This window comes from Tauraco erythrolophus, chromosome 2, assembly GCF_009769465.1.
Source record: "Tauraco erythrolophus isolate bTauEry1 chromosome 2, bTauEry1.pri, whole genome shotgun sequence".
In the NCBI taxonomy this organism is placed as follows: domain Eukaryota; kingdom Metazoa; phylum Chordata; class Aves; order Musophagiformes; family Musophagidae; genus Tauraco; species Tauraco erythrolophus.
In genome coordinates this window covers 26,936,452-26,960,579 of record NC_141466.1, presented here as the reverse complement: position 1 = coordinate 26,960,579, position 24,128 = coordinate 26,936,452, and the positions used below count along the sequence as shown (strand labels likewise).

Sequence of the window (24,128 nt, the reverse complement as noted above, 5' to 3'; positions counted from 1 at the left end):
GGAAAGATGGTAGTTTATTTACCCCTTAATAATAAAAAAATAAGTAAGTTATGCCTTTGATTTACTCAGGAATGACTCTCCGTAAACTCACCTTCTATAAAGATCTAGATTCTCAGGCAATATATATGGGTATAGTATCACAGATGTCAAATAAAATGCGTTGTTTTGTGCCAGAGAGAATTTGCAGATTTGTTTGATTTGTTTCTGTTTGCATCAACAGTTATATTGTCTTTTCCTTCTGCTATAGAAGAGGAAACTACTGTCACACAATCCTAGGCTAGATGACATGGAAATCTTGTACTCATACAAGGAGGTATTCAGAGGTGGTGGAAAGCCTCAGCATTTTAAAAACAAGCAAACATCCTCCTTCTCAATACAAAACAAACAGACCCCACAACACTTCATAAATGTGAATGACCTGAAATGGTCTGAAAACATTCACTAAAGCAGTATCAGACTGAAACTGGCCACCTGAGACCACGAGTCTTCATTCTTTCTAGCAGGACTAGTTACATACATGCTCCTTTCCACTAATGCATTAATTTGAGCCACTTAAAGTTTTCTGTTGCTCCATTGGCCTAAACCCTTTGTTCTTCTCACTTAATTCTAAAATGATTCTGAATTAATCCTATGAGTCCAGCTGACTTCCAGTGCAGCAAATGAAAATCAGAACAGTTGAGGTTTTTTATATGCAAGTATATAATCAGGTTTCATAATACTTGTTATACTGAGCTTTTCTCGTGATGTCTATACCATATAAAGATTTTTACCTGACAGGGTTCATGACTTTTTTGTTTCTTTCTAAGAGTTATCAAACAATCTGTCTTAGAAAAAAATTCTTCTATATTTCTGACAGAATCTGCTTGTTTCCTACATTTTCTGACAAAATCTTTCCCCTTTTACCCCTTCAGCGTTCAGGAAATGCTGACAGGTCAGAGGCTTTGTCAGTCCAGCTCCCATAACGATGCTGTCCTGGCAGCCCTGAACCAACAAAGAAGTGATGGCATACTTTGTGATATCACCCTTATTGCTGAAGAACAGAAATTCCACGCACATAAAGCAGTCCTGGCAGCCTGCAGTGACTACTTCCGAGTAAGTCCAAAGTTTTTTTTCTTTTCGTATAATAACATAAAAAATTGCCCCAGGAGGAGCAGGGATGGTCATAGATATCATACTGAACAAGCATTAAATTTGAGCCTATAGAAAATTCAGGATTATTGTACATTTAGTAGAGTATATAACTTTAAATATCCACATACATGTCATAGGAAAGAAATGTTAAGAACATAATTAAGTTTTTTATCATTATTTATGATTAGTCTTCCCCCCACCCTGAACAGAGATAGGCAGTACAAGTCTTTCTATGGATCTTATGCCCCAGTAAAGTCAGAAAGTGGAAGATTTTTTTTGTGGAACCCAGATATTTAAGACAGTTGTGATTAGAGCATGGAAGGATGGAGAGAGGGAATATAAATATTAATAAATGCATTTAAGTCAGCTTGAGAGTGGATTTTTATAGGGATGTAAATGGTTACTCTCAAAGAGGAGGCCATAGTAATTTTTTAGGTTTAATAAAACTTATTTTCAGAAACAAGCGTTTGTGAAATCTGAAGATTAAAATATTCCCTGGGAACTCTAATCCAGATACTCAGCATGGAAAACAGAACCCGGGTGCTAAATTTGGAGTAACTGAAAAATTGAGTTTTCTAACAGGAAGAGCATTCTTCATATGAAGCAATTCTACTTAACCTTCATTATAATTTGTCTGTTAAAATATTGGACTGTCTGTAGCTCTTTAGTTGACTGGTGTTTTTAAGTGTGAGTCATCCTGTTTTTATTCAGAGACTAAAGCTGAAATTAATTTAAAGGTCTGTTTTCTCTAACAAAGTAAGTTTATTTAATATTTTGCCTACGCTGTAATTGCAATGCTACAAACTTCTTTATGGTGACCTTTTTGTTTTGTTACAAAAGTAACAGAGTGTATGATAACTGTTCTGTATCCTTAATTACCTGAGCAGAATTTTTATCTTCCTGTCAACTCTTGTCTCTCTCTGTTGTGTAGAATTGAGACTTAATTTATTCTGTGTATTTAAGGAATAGTAACCTTGCTGTTACTTTCACTGTGATGATGTTGAGCCAATTGATTCCTCATTTTTTGAGCTTGTCTGCGTGCTTATGTGTTCTGCTATTGCAGACTTTGTACTGCCATAGCTGCTAATGTTGCTTTGTCATGGTGCCCTGGCCTCCTGTAACACAGATTGCTTACTACTTTTTTTCCTTTTACCCCAGTACATAGAGAGGGATTTTGGAGCGCTCTAACTCCAGCCAGTGCTATATATATTTGTTGATGATAGATGTACTACAGGGCTACTGTTCTGATTTGATTGAAATATTTTGATAAGGGTGCCATATCATTCCTCTGCACCTGTGGCATACATTCCTTCCAGAGGTCATTGTACCTTGCGCATAGGAACATCACAGGGTGGGCAGCTGTACCCAGTGTTTGAGCAGTGTGGTAGGAACAGCTTCTACATTGGTCACTTAATGATTGACCTTGAGATTTGAGGCACTGTGACTCACCCTGTTATTTCCAGTCGAGTTATTTGGTACTTACTGGAGAGTTATTGCAAATCAAAATCTTAATGCCCTAAGGAAAAGAAAAAAAAAAAAACAGTTTAAAATAGATCTAATTACTAATTGCAATGTGAATCTTTTCTATTAAAAACAAATACTGAGAGAATGTTCTATGCAGCATTTAGTAATTTGATCTGCCTCAAAATTGTTATAATTTGGCAGGACATACTATTCACACTTTAGGTATCAGCTATAGATATGGAACTCATGCTTTCTGAAATCAGCCAAACGGTTTCTATTATTAATGGACAAACAGCTTTGTCAGAAAATTGTGAAATGAGATTTATGTTAGGAAAGATGGCAAACAGTGTGTTCCTGATTCTAATAATTCAGAAAAAGCAAGGTTGAGTAAAACTAATAATGTTTTGTATTTAAGCTGGGATTATTAATGTTTTTATAAATAGGAGGATTTTGTCTGCTTTGAGCTACCCGAATATTCATTTTCTAAGATTTAGGAGAATGACGCCAATCGTCACTCGGAGTTGGTGGAGAGAAACGGGCATTTCCAGAGAGTGATAAAGGAGGATAGAAGATTTATTTAGAATGAAATGAATGACCATCTGGAAGTGCCAGATCTCTCTCCACTGGTCATAAAGACTAGACTCACATGCTTCAAACTTAGCTGTTAATATTACATAAGATTATTTCTACCCTTAGTTTTCCTGGATTTTCTTGGAGGAATTCTTGGACGAACCTTGCAGATTTTCTAACCCTGAAGTCATTTATGAAGAAGGCATTGCCATGGGAAGCTTAACCTTTCACTAATTTTTGTGAGATGTAAGTGCAGGACTGCAGTGGACAGGATTCTAGGAACATGTGATCTTGGAGTTGCCTTGAATAAAACTGAGATGACAACGCTATACGTCAGTGTGACACAAAACTTGCCTACCGCAGCTTCTGGTTTCTATGGCTCATAGATTTGATTAATACACCAGTCTACCTTCTGCTTGATCTGGAGAGGCTGTCATCCAATTCTTGTGATCTCACGCGTAGTCCAGAAACATGTTCGTTCTACAGAGGGCTCTATCAGAACGAATCAGCATGGGGTTTTTTTTGTTTGTTTTCTCTTTTTTGACACTCTTGTGAAACACCTTGTGTAAGAGACTGGATATGTGCTTTTGACAGAGCCCTTTTACGGTTTCCTACACGTTCTGTTCCTACTTCGGTTTAGATGGAGCTACTTCTGAAATTGCGGTGTTTTCTTGATAAGAATAATGAGTCAGCTGAGCAGCATATTTTTTTCAAACTGCCATTTACCTTTTTTTTTTTACTGTAAAGAAAAGTTTAACACTTTAGAAGGTTATGTAAATGTGTATCATATTACAAACTGAGGGAATAGGAGCCATTGGATGTGGAAGAGTGGAGAAAATCAAGCAGAGGTTGCCTTATACATTTTTCTTCGAAGTTATAGTGTGGAGTAAAATCTTCATTCGCTTTTCTAAGACAAGACAGAGATTTGAGCTTCGGCAAAATACTAAGGGCCAGCTTTCTAGGCTAACAGCCTGCCATCCCTTGTTCCAGGCCGTGTAGTTAGTATTGTAGTTAGTTTCACCTGCGCAGAAACATTGGAATTTAAATCGTAAGCATACCACCTGATTGGGGAGTTTTGCATTGGTACTGCAAAATGTTGTGGTTATTTTTCTTTAAGAAAAAAAATCCCGTAGGAAATTGCATAGAAAGACTGCATTAAAAGTATAGAGTTAAACTGCAGGGTTAGACACTTGAGATTTTCAGTTTGTTTTCTGTTCAGGATCTCCTGAAAGACCTCTTCTTTCAAAATGAGCTAAGGAATATAGTTGTTAGCTCCATACCCTGAAAGACCCATATAAAGAATAGTAAACATACGTATTTTATGAATTCTTTTTTAAGCAACAAACAGCATTTTAAGCAAACTTTTCCATATGACATGTTGTAATTTGCTATTTGTCTCCTTTTATTGCAGTGAGACAAGGTGGTTGAGTTAGTACGTGTGCATTGTGATAGCTGTAGCAAGCTAAGTGATTTCCAATTAAAAGATTCTTTTCTTTTTTTCCCTCTGGGAGCAAAATGGAATGTTACTGCATGACTTCATTTACAGTGTTGGCAGGTGATTATATAACCTCAAGATTTTCTTGTACAAAATGCATTGGTTTTCCAGTCAGAAAAACTCCTTTTTTCTTCCTTATTTTTCATTTGAGTGGGTTTGTAGTCACAGGACTTTGATCTTTCTCAAAAAGATGCAGATTTTTCCATATAATCGGGATGAACAAAATTATATCAATTAACTAGAATAGATTTTTAAATGTCAATAATATTCTAATCTTTTTCTACAGTGAGCATGTTCAGTTCTTAGAATCTTACTTATCTGAAATGAACCAGTAGATATTAATTTTGCATACAGACTTTGTACTTGTAACTGTCACAGTTGATTCTTAAGCAGTTTATTTTCAGAGTTTTCCTGTGCTGTCTTTCCTCCCTGTCAACAGATAATTTCTTCCTGTGTACACAACATTGCTGGCTGTTCGTATTTTGCTATATATTGCATTGTTTCTTGATAAAGTTAGAGAATTAATTTTTATAAACAAATCCCTGAGGTATGAAAGACTGTATGATGCAAATAGCTATTGAGGTCTTGTTACATGAATCATAAAGAGTAAAAGGCTCTCCCTAACACATCTAAGGACCTAGTTCTGAGGAATCAGAATTCTCTGCTGCTTTTGTGGTATAATGTGATTTAGTTTTTCAATATTTTGCCATTGATGTGCGTGTACCAAATGAATCGTATTTTCCTTGCTGTCGTATCCTAGAAGTGATGCTACTTGGAAATTGTCTTTCCAGATAACAAACATACTAGAGAGAGTCCAGCAAAGGGCAGAGAAGATGATTGATGGACTGGAGCTTCTCTCCTGTGAGGAAAGGCTGAGAGAGCTGGGACTCTTTAGCCTGGAGCAGGGATGGCTCAGGGGGATCTTATCACTGTGTATAAATACCTGAAGGAAGGGTGCTTAGAGGACAGAGCCAGGCTCTTTTTGGTGGTGCCCAGTGACAGTACAAGGGGCAAGGGCACAAAAAGAAACACAGGAAGTTTCCTCTGAATGCCAGGAAACACTTTTTTTCCCCTGTAAGGGTAACTCAGCACTGGCACAAGTTGCCCAGGGAGGTTGTGGAATCTCCATCCATGGAGATACTCAGAAGCCATCCAGACATGATCTTGGGCAACTGACTCTGCTTGAGCCTGGGATTGGACAAGACGACCTCCAGGGGTCTCTTCCAACATCAACTGTTCTATGATTCATAGTGGAACTAAAACAATAAAGACAGTACTCCTAGAATATTTTAGTTAAACTGAAGCTCTGCCTTTATGTTAAGGTACTAAAAACGTAGGTGTAACTGATGTAGTATGGGTAAGATCTGTAGCTTAAATGACCGTGTCTTCCCTTTCCCCATCCATGTTCTTTTTGTGAAACCTACCATTTTAGGATTCACCAAGGACCCGGGAAGTGCAAAAATCTGGTAGATCCTGAGCCGACGCTATTTTTCACCAACTCCTGAACACATATCTAGTAGAGGCGTGTTTGGGACAGTACAGGTTGAAACCCAACATTCTTCTAAGTGCAGTAGAATAATACTACAGGAATATTATGTGTTACATTCAAACTATGCAGACTGTCATAATGGGTGTGGGTAAATCTGTGTATTGCTTGTAAAGATTCAAGAAAGAAGGCCAGGAAAAGGAAGCCTATTTGTGTGAACCTGACTTTTAGTACAAAAATCCTCTAGTGCTCAGGTTAGAAAGTTAGTCAGTTAGTTGTTCAGAAGCAATCATATCTATCCATATATCGCTTGGGGCTGGAGAAGGACCGTAGGTAGAACTACTGTTCATTTGGAACTCTGGCACATCCATGACACACTGATCCACATACAACAGATCTACTACAGGATGCTGATGTAGAATTTTAGAGTGCCAGATAAACATCCCAGAGGCAGCAAACTATGCATCCTCTTGTGATCCTTTAGGTCCTTGCCTTCTTACCTTTCTTCTCACTGATGATAACTTATATGAAAATTGAAACATTTTCCATGACATACCAAGCAATCTTTCTGCTGTCATCATGATTTATACACAACTAGTAATATCATAGCTATGTGGCATTTGTCATTTACTTATACATCCTCGCCATGTTCTTACTCTTAACGTTCTTCCTCACAGTCTGAGAAGCCTCAAGACTTTTGACCAATTTGTTCCTTATTTTTGCTGTACTAATTCATTTTGTCCTGTGCTGTTCTCCGTTATCAATGTCCTAACTGAGAAGCAGTTCCCAATTACCCTACGAAACCAGAACAGGATATAGTATTCTCATTTACTGTCACATCAACAGTTTTCTTGTCTAAGAACTTTGATAAAGATGTCTCTTTTAAATATGCTTAATACTGAGATAAAACTATTTTCTCCCCTTCTTAACCTCTTTTTAATCTCTCTTGGATTTTTTTTTTTTTAATGCGTTGTTCCTATGTAAGAATACTAACTGCAAACTTGGGAAGTAATGTAGTCTTAGTAGTGATTCCAGGCTTGTGATTATTGACCTCATAGTGTTCACTACCATGCAGTGATGCTGTAAGAAATCTAAGGAATATTTCAGCATGCTATCTAACTGTTTAGCTCTATATTTTAATTATTCTGCATGTGAAATCAGCTAAATGTGTCCCAATACACATTGTTCTTGGTGATGTCAACAATGCAGAAGATACTTAAAGACTCAGAGTAGTGTCTGACGTCGTGAATATGTTACTTGTACATAGCTGTTGCGAAATGAGACTCAGTGCTGCTTGCTTCTCATTGGGATAAAAAAATGGCCTAAAATAAGAGGAGATCTGGAAAAAAACAAGTGTTTTGTTTTTGTTTTTTTTTTTTTAATGTCCTCCTAGCATAATAGAAAGGCTTAAATACAAATTAGAGTTTTGTTACTAATTATTTGGTAATCCAGTTACAGTTAAATGTCAAGAAAACAGCACGTTCTTTCACTTCTTAAAATATTGTTTGGTATAGGCATTGTCAATAGTTTTACAAAGTTTAATCAAATTGTTGGAAGCGATGTAGCACGGGCAGTTGTGAGGTGGCTTGTTGTATAAAAGCCTTTCTAATATTTATCTGAACAAACTGGTTTTTACTTCTGAAGTATACACAAAAATGGTTTGCAAATGTTTTAAGGCTTTCTATTTAATATTTTAATATTATTTCAAAGTGGACAAAGTAAAGGAGTGTATCTGGGTTATTTTACTTTGTTCATCCTTATCTTTGCAATTAATGTTTTTTTATTCTCTGAGGCTCTGAAGTAATTTTCCTTTACTGCAGACAGAATTCTCACAGCTCAGCAGTGTGGGTGCTATCAAAAACATTTACAAGAATCTTCTCTTTTCTGAATTCTATGTTCAAATTCCCAGCAGCCGTTATGCTGTCAGAGTAAATATGTTTCTGTTGCAGTTCTCATAGTATGTAAATTAATTACAGTTCTGCCACTGCTGGATGGTAGTCAATATAGTGTCTTATTCTCTGAGTTATCCTCTTGATTATTTTTTTTTTCTTTTTTGAAGTCCTTGTATGGTAACTGCATCATGAGTAAGTACGGCAGAATCAACTCTGCAGTTAGTGAGATAGGTCATAGGAGGCTGTGGCTCATTGTCTCTAATTAAATTAGTGTTATAACAACATGTGGTGTTTGATTACTATTCAATTGATGCATTTTTTCAGTTTAAAAGCAGGACAGAAAGGAGTAATTGCATCCGTGTTGCTGTAATTGCCAATTTTCTTTGCCATCTTCTTTGCTTGCTCCAGGCTACCTCAGTTCAATTTTGCAGTGCTGCTGTGGCAAGTGTTCTGAAGCTGGGCTGGCCTCAGCTACAATTTCTGTGTTGCTAAGTGTCTGCCCATGGAAAACCAATTTCTTGGGGCAGGCCTGTGGTAGAGAAGTGTTTCATACCTTTTTTCTTCTATGTAGTCTGGTGAAGAAGTTTTATATTTTAGAACATTGTTGGATGCAGTAGACACTATTCTATATTTTGCAGTCTCCATCAGTATCTTCCTACACAACCTTATGAGAAATTAAAGCTATTATTCTGTGGGTGTAGTGAAGCTGAAAACATCTTCTCCTCCAATCACCTGAGTGAATTATTTGGGCAGCGTGTCACTTTTGGCTTCAGTGAGACACTGAAGGACCCACGTACTGTTTTAATAACATGACAAGTATCCAAAGAAAAAGGCAAGATTGCTGAAGAGAGAAACCCACAATTGATATGTTGCACTTGTACATATAGCAAGTGTTAGGATGTTTTAACACTATCAAAATAGCTGTTTTTCTTTTGAATGTTCCCTCAGAGTTGCTTGCATTCCCCTTTGTTTGTATAAGAAGCCCATCACAATGCACATACTTTTGCCTTTTGTGTTGCACATCATGCTTGTTGGAAGTTTGAGGAAATATCTTTTTTTTTTGAACAAATTCTTCAATTACTTCCTTGTCAACAGTGGAGTTTTTGTACATCCTGTTAAGCGCTTCATTGTAGTAGACCGAAATGTGATATTGGCTAGTTGCGTTTATGTCGCTATAGGCCTTCATCTAGTAAAAGGTTGGATTTAAGCAGTGGAACCTCTACGTTTGACTGTCCTGAACATCCTTGTAAAATGCTGCTGGTTGTTGATCTTAGGCAGGAGTTAATCCGCCTGTCGTGATTTAACCTGGCCGGCAACAGAACACCATGCAGCCGCTCGCTTACCCTCTCCCGCCCCTGGGGAATGGCGAAGGGAATCGAAGTGGTAAAGGGAAGGAGACTCCTGGGTTGAGATAAGAACAATTTAATAATTGAAATAAAATAAAATTAAAAGTAATGATGATAAAAATAATAATAAAAATGCTGATATAGACAAACAAGTGATGCGCAGTCCCATTGCTCACTGACCATGGCCTGGCCCAACCCTGGCTAGCAATCCTGAAGAAAAGTCCTGAAACAACAATCCCAGAAGAGAGAGAACCCTGAAGAGTGAGAGCTTTCCAGCCAACCCTCATCTATATATTGAGCATGACGTTGCATGATATAGAATATTCCATTGGCCAATTTGGGTCTCAATCCTAAATCTAAACTCGGATCCTAAGCCAGGAGTTGTAGGTTCTTTGCTGCACTTGTGCTCCCTCCCAGCTTCTTGTACACCTGCACACTAGCAAAACGTGGGAAGCTGAAAAGTCCTTGATGTCTTAGCAACAACTGTAAACATCAGTACATTATCAACGTTCTTCTCATACCAAATCCCATACTAAATCCAAACCACAGAGCTCTTCTAGCTGCTAAGAAGAAAACTAATTTTATCCCAGCTGAAACCAGGCCACTGCCAAAATCGATGTTTTCAAACTTAGACATCTAAAACCTCTCTAAGTCCCAATCTGGTCTTACTGAATGACCTAATGTGCAAGTGCCAACTTAATTAAACTGCCTCTCTATCTACTACTTAATAGGTAGCACCTCAGAAGAGGGAGATGCCCTTAACAGCATTGAGTGAGAATGTGAGGATGGCTGCACTGTTGGCTCACTGGCTAGTTGCTTTAGCAGTAGCTGTTTGTGATACCTGGAGAAAAAGAGTAAAACCAGGATAAGTGTATGTGATACGTCCCTGAGAATTCCTCAGCTGTTTTCAACTCAGGGACAATTCCTGAGCAGAGTGTGATTCCTGTCTATTCAGCAATCCTGAAAAGGTCTCTGATCCAGGCTTTTATCCTCTTTCTCGTTGAGCCTGTGTAAGATTCCTCATCTACTGTGTTCTTTAACAAGGTGGCCCACTGCCTGTTGTGTGAAGGACTATTTTTTTCCTCTGAATCTGATTTTCACCAGTTTCGCTTAATTCCTTCTAATTGTTCTATTGGAAATGGCATCGAATCATCAGTTTCTAGGTATTCTTCTTATGGCACTCAATCATCTCTTTTCCAGGTTGGAGATTTCTGACTTATTCAGATGCTACTCAAATGGAAGATGTTCCATACTCTGGAGAATGCTTTTTGCCCTTCCCTGAAGCTTTTACAGCTCTAGCATATCTTTTGTGAAATGAGGGTAAGACAATTGTGTGCAGCAGTAGGCAAAGCATAGATTTCTGCATGGGCATAGGGTTGATTTCTGTTTTGTTTTTTCTTGCCTAATGATTTGTAAGTTTCGATTATTTGATTACTTTTTTTTTTTAACTATTACTGACCGCTGAAATGACTTCTTCACTAAACTTTGATATGCTAATTTTATAGCTGCCACTTGATAAACCAACCACTCATCTCATACAGTCCTTTTACAGTTTATCACATTTTGCCCATGTCCTCACTACTTTGGATAGAATCATAAAATCATAGAGTGGTTTGGGTTGGAAGGGACCTCAAAGATCATCTAGTTCTGACCCCCTTGCCACAGACAGGGACACCTTTCACTATATCAGGTTGCTCAAAGCCTCATCCAACCTGGCCTTGAACACTGCCAAGGATGGAGCAGCCATGACTTCTCTGGGCAACCTGTTCCAGTGCCTCACCACCTTTAATGTAACAAATTTCTTCCTTATATCTAATCTAAATCTCCCCTCTTTCAGTTTAAAGCCATTGCCCCTTGTCCTATCACTACACGCCCTTGTAAAAAGTCCCTCTCCAGCTTTCCTGTAGGCCCCCTTTAAGTACTGGAAGGCTGCAATAAGATCACCCTGGAGCCGTCTCTTCTCCAGGCTGAACAGCCCCAACTCTCTCAGCCTGTCTTCATAGGAGAGATGCTCCAGCCCTGGTATCGTCTTTGTGGCCCTCCTCTGGACCCACTCCAGCAGCTCCATGTCCTTCTTGTGTTGGGGACTCCAGAGCTGAATGCAGAACTCCAGATGGGGTCAATGGACCTCAAATAGCTTTGTTTCAATGGACTTTATAACCACACTGCTCTCACTCTTGTCAGTATCTTCTCTGGATATGAACAACCCAAAATGAGATGGTCCACTGGAATCATCACTCCCCGTGAAAACTGGCCTGCTCTTTTCTTGTTCACTGTTTTCTTCAGTCACTCACTTATCCAGGCAAAGATCTCTCCTCTTTTCTCTCTCTTGCCTAGTTTGCCTTCAAGGCCTTTGTGAAAAGCTTTTGTGAATCCACTTTGTGGAAAAGTAATGGTTAGGGCCCAGCATGACATCCTCTTCACCAGCCGGCTGCAGCTATTACTTTTATACGTATAAGAACAATTTTATATGTTTAAAAACAATTTTATGTTTGTGTGTGTATGTGTGCAAAAATCAAATTGCCAGTTACCTTCTGCTTAGACATATGTAGCATTCTCAGCTACCAACAAAGTAAGAGTCTGGCCTTCCAAGGTTATAGGGTATGTTATAGGGTTATAGGACATGTTATGGATATCCATCTGTGTTTTCAGAAACTGGCATACCTGGCACTTGAGGATCTACTTTGCCAGTTAGATTTCAGCCCAGAAAAAGTAGATGTCAAGCCTACAGAATTTATGGCAATAATTAAATTGACATCATGGTGGTCTGTTAATATGGCAGGGGTTTGTTTGTTAGAGATGAAGGAAGAGCCAAAGCATAAATGATCACAGTCAAATGTAGACTACTAAAAATAAAATGAAGAGATGATTTTGTAGAGGCGTTTGTTCCAGAGGAGATAGCTGATGGAGGGCAGAGCTCAGCTGATGATGAAACCTACTGTGACAAATGACTGCAATATTAATGCAAGCTTGGTTAGACAAGTCATTTTTCTTTTATGTAGTGCATTGTTAGTGTTTCATTACTTCTGTAGGTTTTATCAGTACAAGGATGTGGAAAACCGAAGAAAAATTCTCAATGAGCTGGTTTTATTCTTTGGCCTTTGTATAAAATAGTTTAATAAATATGTTAGTGGGAATTAAGGGTATTTCTTTAGCAAAACTGTGCTGTAATCTTAATGGAAAGTAGGATTTAGAATCAAAATGGAAAATAGAATTGTTTTAAAAGACATGAAGAGTATCTAGTTCAAACCCTCATAAAATAGGCCAGATATGTGCAGTATCTAGTCCAAATCTTCATAAAATGAACCATTTCAAATTTCAACTTCAGGCTTCTGATGTAACAAGTATGCTTTGGCAGTTACGCTGCAGAATAGAAGATAATGGGATTGGAACTAGATGATCTTTAAGGTCCCTTCCAACCCAAACTATTCTATGATTCTGTGATAATTGTACTTTACTATTATTGGTTGGAACGTTTGGATGTCAGTGTCTAATGGCATTTATATCACATTATAAATGGCTTTTTAAGAAGCTAATTTAAGTAGTACCTAAGATTATGTTACTCCAGTTCTGTTAGATTAAGCCTTGCTGTTACAACTATTTAGTTGTGGCAGGTGTGCACTAAGGTGGGAAGCTTGGCTTGATGATATTGTCTGAAGTATGCTTTTAAAAATAAGCCCCTTAAAGGTGTTAAAGTTTTGATCATGATTTTCCTGAAAAAAGAAATCACAAGAAGCTTTGCCTCTCTGAATGAAATGTATGGTGGTAGTTAAAGTGCTAGTTCGAGAGCTGACTGACTTTTATTTCAGTTTTATTTTGGGCTTACTTTTGATATCACTTGCTGAAATCATCAAAGGACATGAACAATAGGCTTATGCATTCACTGGGAAGCATTAAACCAATTTAAGCCAAAATTTGCAAATGTGACTCATACTTTTCTGTGCTTGACTGGAGATGCTGGAAAAGAATCTGGTTTTAGTTATGCTGCTCCCTTTATATTTCAAAAGGCAGGCCTGCTTAAGAGCGACGGCTGTTAGGACAGACTGTACATTACTGCAGATTTCTGCAGTGCTTTGCATAGCACTGTCCTTACAATTCAGTTTTCTTCCTTTCTGCCACAATGAAAACTGTAATTTTGGTATTCAGGACCACCTATGACAACTCATTTATTTTGAAATATTGGAACTAATAAGGTTACTGTATCTGGAGTAGTTCACTGTTAATTTTTTTTTATTCTGATGTGCACATGAAAATCGTAGAATTATTTTGTTTCTACAGCACAACTTAGACTGAAAATAGGTCTCTAGCGATGATGCAGCAACTCATTAGGAGTAGTATGCTGTGATCTGTGCTTTTTGCTTGCGTCTTATGTTTGTGCATCTAAGCAGAAATTTGGGGAAGACACATTACACTGACTATTAAACTCTGATTATCAGAACATGAATTGGATTTGATGCAAGTTCAGCCAAGAATGTAATTTGTTCACAACAAACACTTAGGTTGTTAGAATCATAGAATCATAGAATGGTTAGGGTTGGAAGGGACCTCAAAGATCATCTAGTTCCAACCCCCCTGCCATGGGCAGGGAAACCCTCCACTACACCAGGTTGCCCAAAGCCTCATCCAACCTGGCCTTGAACACCTCCAGGGATGGGGCATCTACAACTTCTCTGGGTAACCCGTTCCAGTACCTCACCACCCTCAATGTAAAGAATTTCTTTCTTATATCTAACCTAAATCTGCCCTCTTTCAGTTTAAATCCATTGCCCCTTGTCCTATCACTACACACCCTTGTAAAAAGTCCCTCTCCAGCTTTCCTGTAGGCCCCCTTTAGGTACTGGAAAGCTGCAATAAGATCACCCCGGAGCCTTCTCTTCTGCAGGCTGAACAGCCCCAACTCTCTCAGCCTGTTGTTGTTTATTTTAACTGGGAGTGAAGACCCTGTGCCTTACCCTTGCCTTGTTACAACCAAAAGAATTACTTCGTTCTTGCCGTCTTACGCCCCAGAAAACGTGCACTGTACAAACAGGAAAAAATATCACATCTTTAGGTCCTCTAAATAGTAGGGTAGCTCTTTACTTCATTTTTCATGACTTATTTCTAAAGGTACTAAGAATTATATTAACAGTGCAATGAAACAGGTGCAGTGCATGTATGATTGATACGGTAATGGTGTGTCGCTGTCTGACACCGTGCTGCACCGAAAGAAACACCGAAGGTTCGGAGGAATTCGCTTTGCTCGCAGTGATACGTGAGACTTCAGCACTGCGCGTAAAACTGTGTGCTTTGCTGCGCAGTTTTTCTTGTGCTTCTTCAACTGTATATTAAACTATGAATGATAGCTGACCTTTTCATTTTACAGGATTCATTTTAGTTGCATGGCAAATGCTTAAAAAACAATCTTTAGGTAGATTTCATTGAGCAGATGAATTACGACAGGCTCAGTTATCAGTGATTGACGTTATGTGACATTTTCTCTGGGAATTTATATAGAACTTTTTCAAAAGAATCCTGTAATGAGCCTCTTAATCATATTTCATGCGGTTGGTATTGATGGATATGTTTTTCAGTGTATGAGAGACTCTAGAGGACATGGCTGATGATTGATTTAGGACAGACAGGCTTAAATTGGGAGGAAAACAAATCAAAATGTAACATGCTGGTTATGAGAAGAACAAGCCACGTTTTTATATGCAGTAAGCAAACATTCACATATTAAATTGATTATTTGGATAAGTGTATGTTACATATCTAGAACAGAGTTGATATTTGATGTGGACATCGTCATCTGTCAAAGTAGTGTTTTGACTGCTGTTAATACATTCTGAATATCTCTTTGTTGTTGTGATAGGTGAACACAGCAAAGAAGAAATAATGTTGCTTATGTAATGAAGGATTAAAACGTGGAAGTTAAGAACACCTAAAGGTTAATTCAGGAGTAGTACAAAAAAGGAGATTAAACAGATTATGATTTATTTATTTAATAGTACTGTTACAAGAACAGCGAGGTGCTATTTTTAGTACAAACTGCAAAGGAGAATGCTTTGGCCTGAAAGAGTTTATAGTCCAAACAGGTAAGGTAGTCTTAGGACTGGATACTTGCAAGTTTGAGTGACCTATATACAGACAGGCTTAGGTCCCAGATCAGAAAAAATGCACGACTGAGCTGTTTCATTCATTGCCAGTAAAATTCTTCTCAGTCCTAAAATTCACATGCAATAAAATAATCTTGAGGCATAACATCATAACTGAGTTCCCTGAGCAGTGTATGAAATTGATCCAAGATCTATGAAGTGTTAGTTTACTTTCCTCATTGCTTTTCTGGTGCATTAAATGTGAAGTACAATCTATTTCCTGTAAAGAGAAAGATGTGAAACAGGTGAATATAGAAGTAAGTGCATATACTGTGGGAAGGGAATTTGAATAAAACACTACAGTTAATGAAGATGTCTGCCTATTTAAAAATAATTTTAAAAAGAACTCAAGCAATATCATTGAGGAATTGCGGAGGCAAAAATTTGAGATGACAATTCTGCTCTTCTAAAACAGTAAAACAATGCTAGGTAATTTACCTTTGAAAATTCAGTGCAAGAAGATAAATAGCTAAGGAAAACCTTGGCCATTACATTGATCAGTTCTTGACCAATTAGTTTGCTCGATAGAATAAAGTTCACTCACTTTCAAAATTTTTGTGGTGTGTTTTTTTTTTTTCTTCCAACTATAAGTATATGTAAAAGTGCATTGAGCTTAACTTGCTGTTAGTTCATCTTGACTTTCTGGGTGTTCATCTTTTTGAGTGTGGTGCAATGAAAGGAACGACAAGCATGCTAGTTCACTCTGTGCCAACTTTCCGCTCTCCCTATCTGGTGGTGATTGCGAGGAAGTGCAGCAAATGGTTGTGCACTTTGCAGTACAGAATGTGTCAGATTTCTGGACAGCCACGTAAGAGCAATAGCTGAAGGTAAAGGCAGGCTCTTGTACGTCAGTTGCAAAAACTTTTGACTGCCAGTTAAATTCAAGGATGAAAGGTGATAGCGTAAGCGAGTGGAAGATGGACTGAGTTGAGATATTTGCATTGTGTTGTGCAAAACAAGCTTGGCCTTGCCGAAACCCTGTAAACATCATGTGAATGCAGCTTTTCATGGAGGTGATTCTGAAGTATTCCAGGACTTTATTATTGTGCCTGCTATCTAGTGGGAAGTCTATGGTTGAACAAGAACTTGTGTAGTTCAGAGCTATACATTGGTGGGGAGGTCCAAGCGTTTGTTTTGTATTGTAGTGGACTTGGAACTAGGGCTGCTGGTAGTTATCAAAACAATGTTTGAGAAAACAAAGGGAGGAAATTTGGAAATGTTGCTCTTTGGGTTACTGTAGTAAGCTTGTTTTTTGAAAGCTTAGATTTCTTTTAAAAGCTACATTTAGAATTGAATCAAAGACAAATGGATAATGATGACTGTCTCTTCACAATCGTGCAGAGGGAACTTTGAGATATTTTAGAGGTAATTGCTATGCACTGGAACCGTGTACTTTGCTCCTGGAAGAGCCAGTGTGTTTCTTGAAGGCAGTAATTTAAATAGTCGTTTGCTTATCTCCCATTTGGAACATATCAGAAAAGTCAGCTAGGGACTGATGTAGCTGAGGTAAGGGATGAGCATAAGAATGTCAAGATAGGCAAACTGAAGGCATTTTGTGTGTATTCAGCATCTCATAATTGGCTATCTGTAACGTTTTTCTTTAAAGACCCGCTCACCTAAGGCTTTTACACTAGATGTGACTGTACGTGAATTCAGAAGAGTGAAAGAAAACTCTGGTTCTTATATATAGTGATTTATCACAGGAAACAAATTTACAGGTGCAAACATTTCTGAGTTTATTATTATTGGCATTGTTTATAGCTTCAATTGCAGAAATACTCATTTTCAAAAGTTCTTCTGTTCTAAAATGAGTATACTAAAAGTACACAGTTCACTGTTATCTCCTCAACTTTTATTCTTCAGTTCACTCAACCCTTTGCTCTTAGGATTAAAGTTTTCGCCTATTTAAGGCATCTAGGCTAAACTACATATTTAGACTTGCTCTACAGTTAGACTTCAAAAGATATTTCATCTCACTCAGTTCTGTAAATTGGTGTCCAAACATGCCTATTTCTATCTATTGATTACCCAGAAAACACTTTTACTTACTTTTGTTATGCAGCTACCTAACTTCAGATATTGTTATTACAGGCCAGATAATTATACAAAAATATATAATATATTATTATATATAATATTATAATATATTATTTTATATAATAATATAATATAATACCATTACCGTTTCCAGGTATTTTACCAATTTCCCTTCTATCCAGTATTTACCCCATGTATAAAGGCAAGTTTGGTGAAGCGCTGGAACAGGTTGCCCAGAGAAGTTGTGGATGCCCCATCCCTGGAAGTGTTCAAGGCCAGGTTGGATGAGGCTTTGAGCAACCTGGTGTAGTGGAGGGTGTCCCTGCCCATGGCAGGGAGGTTGGAACTAGATGATCTTTGAGGTCCCTTCCAACCCTAACCATTCTATCATTCTATCATGTTATTGTTCATTTAATTACTTTATTATAATTTCCTTTAAACATTTCTTAAATTTTTAACAGGTTTTATGCAGATTTAAGTTAGAATCTAGTGGTTAACCTCAGTGTTCAAATATATACTTTTTTTTTTAGATTTCCAACAGAAAGCTTATAAAAGCTCAGTAAAAAGAATTCCAATTTGTTTCTCCAAGTCATAGCATCATTTTGGTCACTGTATTTTTCTTAACAGCACAACCATTTGTTCGTTCTATATTCATTTACCTGTTTCCTGAGGCTGCATATTTTTTGATTCTGTTTCTTGCCTTTAAAAGGCCACTAAGTTGCCTGAAATTCACTGAAAGAGTTTACTTGTGTAAGGTGTCGTACAACTTGGTTGTTTTGTGATGATTTACTGCTTGCTATGCCTGACACGGCAATAAGATTGATGTGTACAAATGAGGACGTGCTCATTACTCTCATGGATATGGATCATCTGACTAAGAAAATGACTCAAAGGCAAGGAGCAATTTTATACCTCGCCATTGTGACAGTAAGCAATTTGTATTTTGAGGATTGTGAATATCATCTTGTGTTTCTGTGACCTTGCTGTCTGTTCTTGAAATTGTCTGTTACAAGGGAGTCTGTACGTGTTGCTGCAGTGCTGCCTGAATGATAAAATCAATGTATCTAGATATTTTTTTAATCTCATTTATACTTATTTTAACAGTAATACATTATTCCGATTTGGTGATATTTTACACTCATCTTGCGTTTTGGTTTTGAAAGCTAAGCAGCAGCAAAAGCTGAGCATGGAAAGTCAGACCAATGGCTGTGCTAAGCATCTTTTACTCAGGTTATTCTGCCCAGTTACATCAGATCTGGACACACTGAACCTAGTCACTCTGTTGTGTGACATTTGGTTTTGAGCTCTTTGTCGTGGTTTTAGGCTGATCCAGCAACTAAAACTCACACAGTCTCTCCTTCTCCAATAAAGTAGAGAGGAGAGGGAAAAAAAAAAACACAAAAGGACTGAGGGTTGAGGCAAGAACAGAGGGAGCACCCACCAACCATGGTCCTGGGCAAAACAGGCAGCGCTTTTCTCAAAGCAAAACAGTTTATTAATGATTACTTAGAAGGACAAAGGGAAATAAAAACCGATTACTTGAGAGGACAGAAAGAAACAAAACCAGATCTTAAAACCGACACCTTCTCCCCCCCCCCCACCTTCCTTTTCCTCCCGGCTCTACCTCCTCCCCCCAGCAGCACAGGGGGCAGGGACTGGGGGAGTGCAGGTCAGTTCATTCCGTGCTGTTACTGCTGCTTCTTTCTTAAAGGAGAAGGAGTCCTTACACCCTTTTCCCCTGCTCCAATGGATCCCCTACCCACGAGGAAAAATCCACAAACTTCTCCAACGTGAGTCCAGCCCACTGGAAACAATCCTTCCCCACAGATTGCTCCGGTGTGGGCTATACCACAGTCTCGGGTACTTAGGGAGCTGCAGCCACTCGCTCCGGCGTGGGTCGTCACGAAGACTCCAGATGCCTTTCTGCCTTGCCGTGCCCCCAACACGACCATCCTCGGGCTCAGGCATCTTCTCCCCACGGGCTGCGAGTGGGTCGCTGCTCCACCGAGGCCGTCCTGGTTGCAGGGGGGCAGCCTGCTATCTCACCATCAGCCGCAGGGGAAACTCGGCTCCGGCACACCTCCTCCCGCTCCATCCTCACTGACCTGCTGTCGATGCAGCTGTTTCTCTCAGATCTCAGTCCTCTCCAGGTGAACTCAGCCCAGTGGGCACCCCGGGAGTGGGGTGCCCCCGAGTTCCCCAGCTGGCTCCGCCGCCGCCATCCTCCGTGGGCAGCGCCGGCCCGACGCAGGCAGCCGCCCGGCCGGGAGCCAGGGAGCGGGGGCAGTGCCCTCCTCCCTTCTCTGGTCGATCCTGGGCGAAGCACCTTTTCCGGTTCCCTTGTCCTGACTTAAATAGGGCAATTCGCAGAGGCGCCCTATTGGCTCAACCCCGAGGGGGATGGCAGTCTGATCTGGTGGCCAGAACTAAGCCTAACCCGGATCCAAAACCGGGGAGGTCGCAGGGAGCAAAATCCCTCTCCTGCCACCAGAACCACCCCCCCCCTCCACATCAAACCATGACATTCCACCCCTCGCCTCTGCGAATTCCATATTTAGGCACAACTTTAGTTACAGAAAGAGAACACAGAGTTACAGAAAAAGAACACAGTATCAACAACAACATCGAAGAAGAAGAAGAACACACATTTTACAAACAATCCACCCCTTGTCCCTTCACCAGTCACAACAATCAAAGTTTCCCAAGGTCCTTCTGTTTTTCAGCACTGTGAAGTCCATGTTTTGCCCGTTACCTCTCCCAGTCACTATTCTTATCTCAAATTCCTCGAGCCCCACGTTGGGCGCCAAAAAGGACTGTCGTGGTTTTAGGCTGATCCAGCAACTAAAACTCACACAGTCTCTCCTTCTCCAATAAAGTAGAGAGGAGAGGGAAAAAAAAAAACACAAAAGGACTGAGGGTTGAGGCAAGAACAGAGGGAGCACCCACCAACCATGGTCCTGGGCAAAACAGGCAGCGCTTTTCTCAAAGCAAAACAGTTTATTAATGATTACTTAGAAGGACAAAGGGAAATAAAAACCGATTACTTGAGAGGACAGAAAGAAACAAAACCAGATCTTAAAACCGACACCTTCTCCCCCCCCCCCACCTTCCTTTTCCTCCCGGCTCTACCTCCTCCCCCCAGCAGCACAGGGGGCAGGGACTGGGGGAGTGCAGGTCAGTTCATTCCGTGCTGTTACTGCTGCTTCTTTCTTAAAGGAGAAGGAGTCCTTACACCCTTTTCCCCTGCTCCAATGGATCCCCTACCCACGAGGAAAAATCCACAAACTTCTCCAACGTGAGTCCAGCCCACTGGAAACAATCCTTCCCCACAGATTGCTCCGGTGTGGGCTATACCACAGTCTCGGGTACTTAGGGAGCTGCAGCCACTCGCTCCGGCGTGGGTCGTCACGAAGACTCCAGATGCCTTTCTGCCTTGCCGTGCCCCCAACACGACCATCCTCGGGCTCAGGCATCTTCTCCCCACGGGCTGCGAGTGGGTCGCTGCTCCACCGAGGCCGTCCTGGTTGCAGGGGGGCAGCCTGCTATCTCACCATCAGCCGCAGGGGAACCTCGGCTCCAGCACACCTCCTCCCGCTCCATCCTCACTGACCTGCTGTCGATGCAGCTGTTTCTCTCAGATCTCAGTCCTCTCCAGGTGAACTCAGCCCAGTGGGCACCCCGGGAGTGGGGTGCCCCCGAGTTCCCCAGCTGGCTCCGCCGCCGCCATCCTCCGTGGGCAGCGCCGGCCCGACGCAGGCAGCCGCCCGGCCGGGAGCCAGGGAGCGGGGGCAGTGCCCTCCTCCCTTCTCTGGTCGATCCTGGGCGAAGCACCTTTTCCGGTTCCCTTGTCCTGACTTAAATAGGGCAATTCGCAGAGGCGCCCTATTGGCTCAACCCCGAGGGGGATGGCAGTCTGATCTGGTGGCCAGAACTAAGCCTAACCCGGATCCAAAACCGGGGAGGTCGCAGGGAGCAAAATCCCTCTCCTGCCACCAGAACCACCCCCCCCCTCCACATCAAACCATGACACTCTTGTAATCTTTTGTGTTCTATGTTTGCAGAAGAAACCATTTTGTAAAGGTGCCTTTGGCTGCTGAGGGCAAAGTAGCAAAACTGCATGCAAGTGTGCTGTGTATTAAATTACTTTGAAGTCAAATTTTCGAGAGCCTAAGAGTTGTTTTATGGTTTGTTTATTTTTATCCAAGGATTGTGTGCTTTGTTTTCTTTTTCCTTTGGCAGTAGTTCTCTAGCTCTATTTCTGTTTCAATCCAATATTAGAAGAAGAATCAAGAGCTGATTCCTCTCTTCCTTCTCTTTTTAAAGCTAGTAAAGTGTTTGCACGTCCCACAAAAAGGAAGCCATCCTAATATGTAGCTTCTTAAACAAGTGTGAACTTAGGTGGAATTCTACAAATGGAATATATATCCAGTTGTGACTGGATGTTGAAACCTGAATTTTGGAGCCGTTGCCACAGAATGGCAAGTGGATTCTGTTTACTTTTCTTTTGGGGAATTGGTTTACTTAATTAAAATCTTGACTAAAATGGCAGAATTTAAACAATTATTTTATTTCCCACGATGTTGGCTCGTTGACTGATTGGATGGCAGAACAAGACCTGGATATTTAAAGGAACTGGAAGAAAAGAGGGATCTTCTCACCGGTGGGTTTTATTGTAAAAGAGATCTTTGGTTAAAATATTGGCAACTTGTACCACCCACTCTCATGAAGGTCTTGGAGGAGAAATGAGGTGTTTTCAAAGACGATATTATTTCGTCCAAGCAGAAGTATTTTAAAATAAAATATATTAGCATTGTGGAATGAAATTAGTGACTAAAACAATGAACATCTCATACTTAGCCAGATTTGGTAACTTTTCTGGTAAGTTTAACTTTGAATTTTGCACTTGTCCAAATATTTTATATTTCATTGTTTTTCTTGTCTGTCACTTGCACATCCACCTGAGATGTTTATCTTATTGTCCTGTTTTTAATGTACCCGAGGGAAAAATAAAGTAGGCTACTAGCCTTGCATTAAAAGCATGGCTGATGGACCTGTTTAAGCTCACAAAACCTCAGAGCGTTTTCAGAGATGTGTCTGAAATTGGAGTTTAACAGCCCAACCGTAACTCATTCTCCACGTGTTGGTGAAGTCTCAAGCCAGAATTTAATGATCCTCGTGTTTCTACAGTTAAAACTAGAATATTCAAGTACAGCAGCAGTGCAAATTAAAGACTGAGTTTGAGCTCAATTTCTACCTATGTTTGAACAGATTTTTTCATGCTGGATTAAACCTTTAAACTGTCAGGCTGAGAAGGAGATTTGCCTGCTGGTGAAGGCAGTGTGGATCACTGAGCAGTACTAGGTTCATCTGTGTGGGAGATTGCTTCCCGGGAGGCTAATCCAGTTCAGCTGAATGTGAACTGAGTACCATTGCAGACCTTATCTTTCAATCCAGTTCTTTGGCCTTGCCCCCTGAAATGGTTCATGTTCAGTATCAAAAGCTTCCACAGAATATTCGGAGGATAGTATGAGAGAAAATGAACTCCATATAGCAGATGGCATGCAGAGCTGTAGTCTTATGGCTTACTGGCAGCTACAGTTCTGATAGCCCGTTGCGTTATTAGACTATGCCTGTACTAGTAAATAAGATGGATTAGGGCTTGTTTTCCGGCCCTAAAAGTGACTGGCACAGCATGACTCATGCCCATATGGCTAAACCTTCCCTCTCTGCAAACAAGTTGGCTTTATCCATGCTGTCTGTTTGAAACAGCCATGGCTTGAGTTATCCCCTGAACCATAGCCTGCGCATTGCCTGAGAGAGTGCCAGATGGCAGAGGTTTCCAAGCTTTGCTGGAGACCCCATTCATTAAATGCTGTGGATGATTATGGACAGTGATTGAGTTAGCAGCTTGATCCTGCTGAGTTTACTAAGCTAAATGTAGTAATAAATCCTGTGTAAGGACCGTGTTGGAATCTGTGATACAATAGAATAGTCTTCTAAAGGTAAAGTTGGTAAGTCTACAAAGAAAAACTCTACCAGTTCTTCATAGAAATGATTGATGGTCTGCAGATGAAATTCAGTGAAGTGTTTCTTTGTGTCTGTGAGCTTAACCCATTGTGTAGGACATCAGCCCTTGATCTGAATAGAAACTTTATTAGTAACCACACTGTCATCTGATGGTTCCTATGTACAGGTAGGTAGTGTACAGACAGTTGCTGTAGCACAGTCAGAGAATGCAGACCATGCACTTGTATCAATGAGCATTTCCAGCCTTTCTGCAGGCAGTCTGTGATGAAACTGAGTGTACAGAAGGTGTGCAAATCTACCCCTGTATAGGCAGGTGTTGCTGTGAGACTTTATTTAGGAAGTAGTGCATGAAGGGAATATTATCCAAAAAGTTTATTTAGAAGTGAATTTCTGAGAAGAGACGCTTGTCCCTTTCAGACACAAACTGCAGGTCTGCTTGTGAAAGGAGCAGGTGCCTGATGGGTACCTTAGAGCTCTTGGCAAGTCCTGAAGTCTCACAGTAGCTATTAGAGCTCATTTGATGCATCTAAATGACAATAAGATGTC

The 24,128-nt window shown here is 40.1% G+C and overlaps 1 protein-coding gene across 8 annotated transcripts in view; it reads left to right on the top strand.

The window, feature by feature from the left end:
* The window catches only part of KLHL32 (kelch like family member 32), a 97,766-nt gene that overhangs the window by 2,093 nt on the left and 71,545 nt on the right, over positions 1-24,128 (top strand). For 7 of the 8 annotated variants that reach the window (XM_086608175.1, XM_086608174.1, XM_086608173.1 and 4 more), the window contains exon 2: positions 912-1,092. In XM_086608175.1, the coding sequence (XP_086464301.1) occupies positions 912-1,092 (181 nt within the window). Of the gene's footprint in view, positions 1-890; positions 1,093-24,128 lie in introns of all 8 variants that reach the window. The other variant, XM_086608171.1, reaches the window with a different exon arrangement.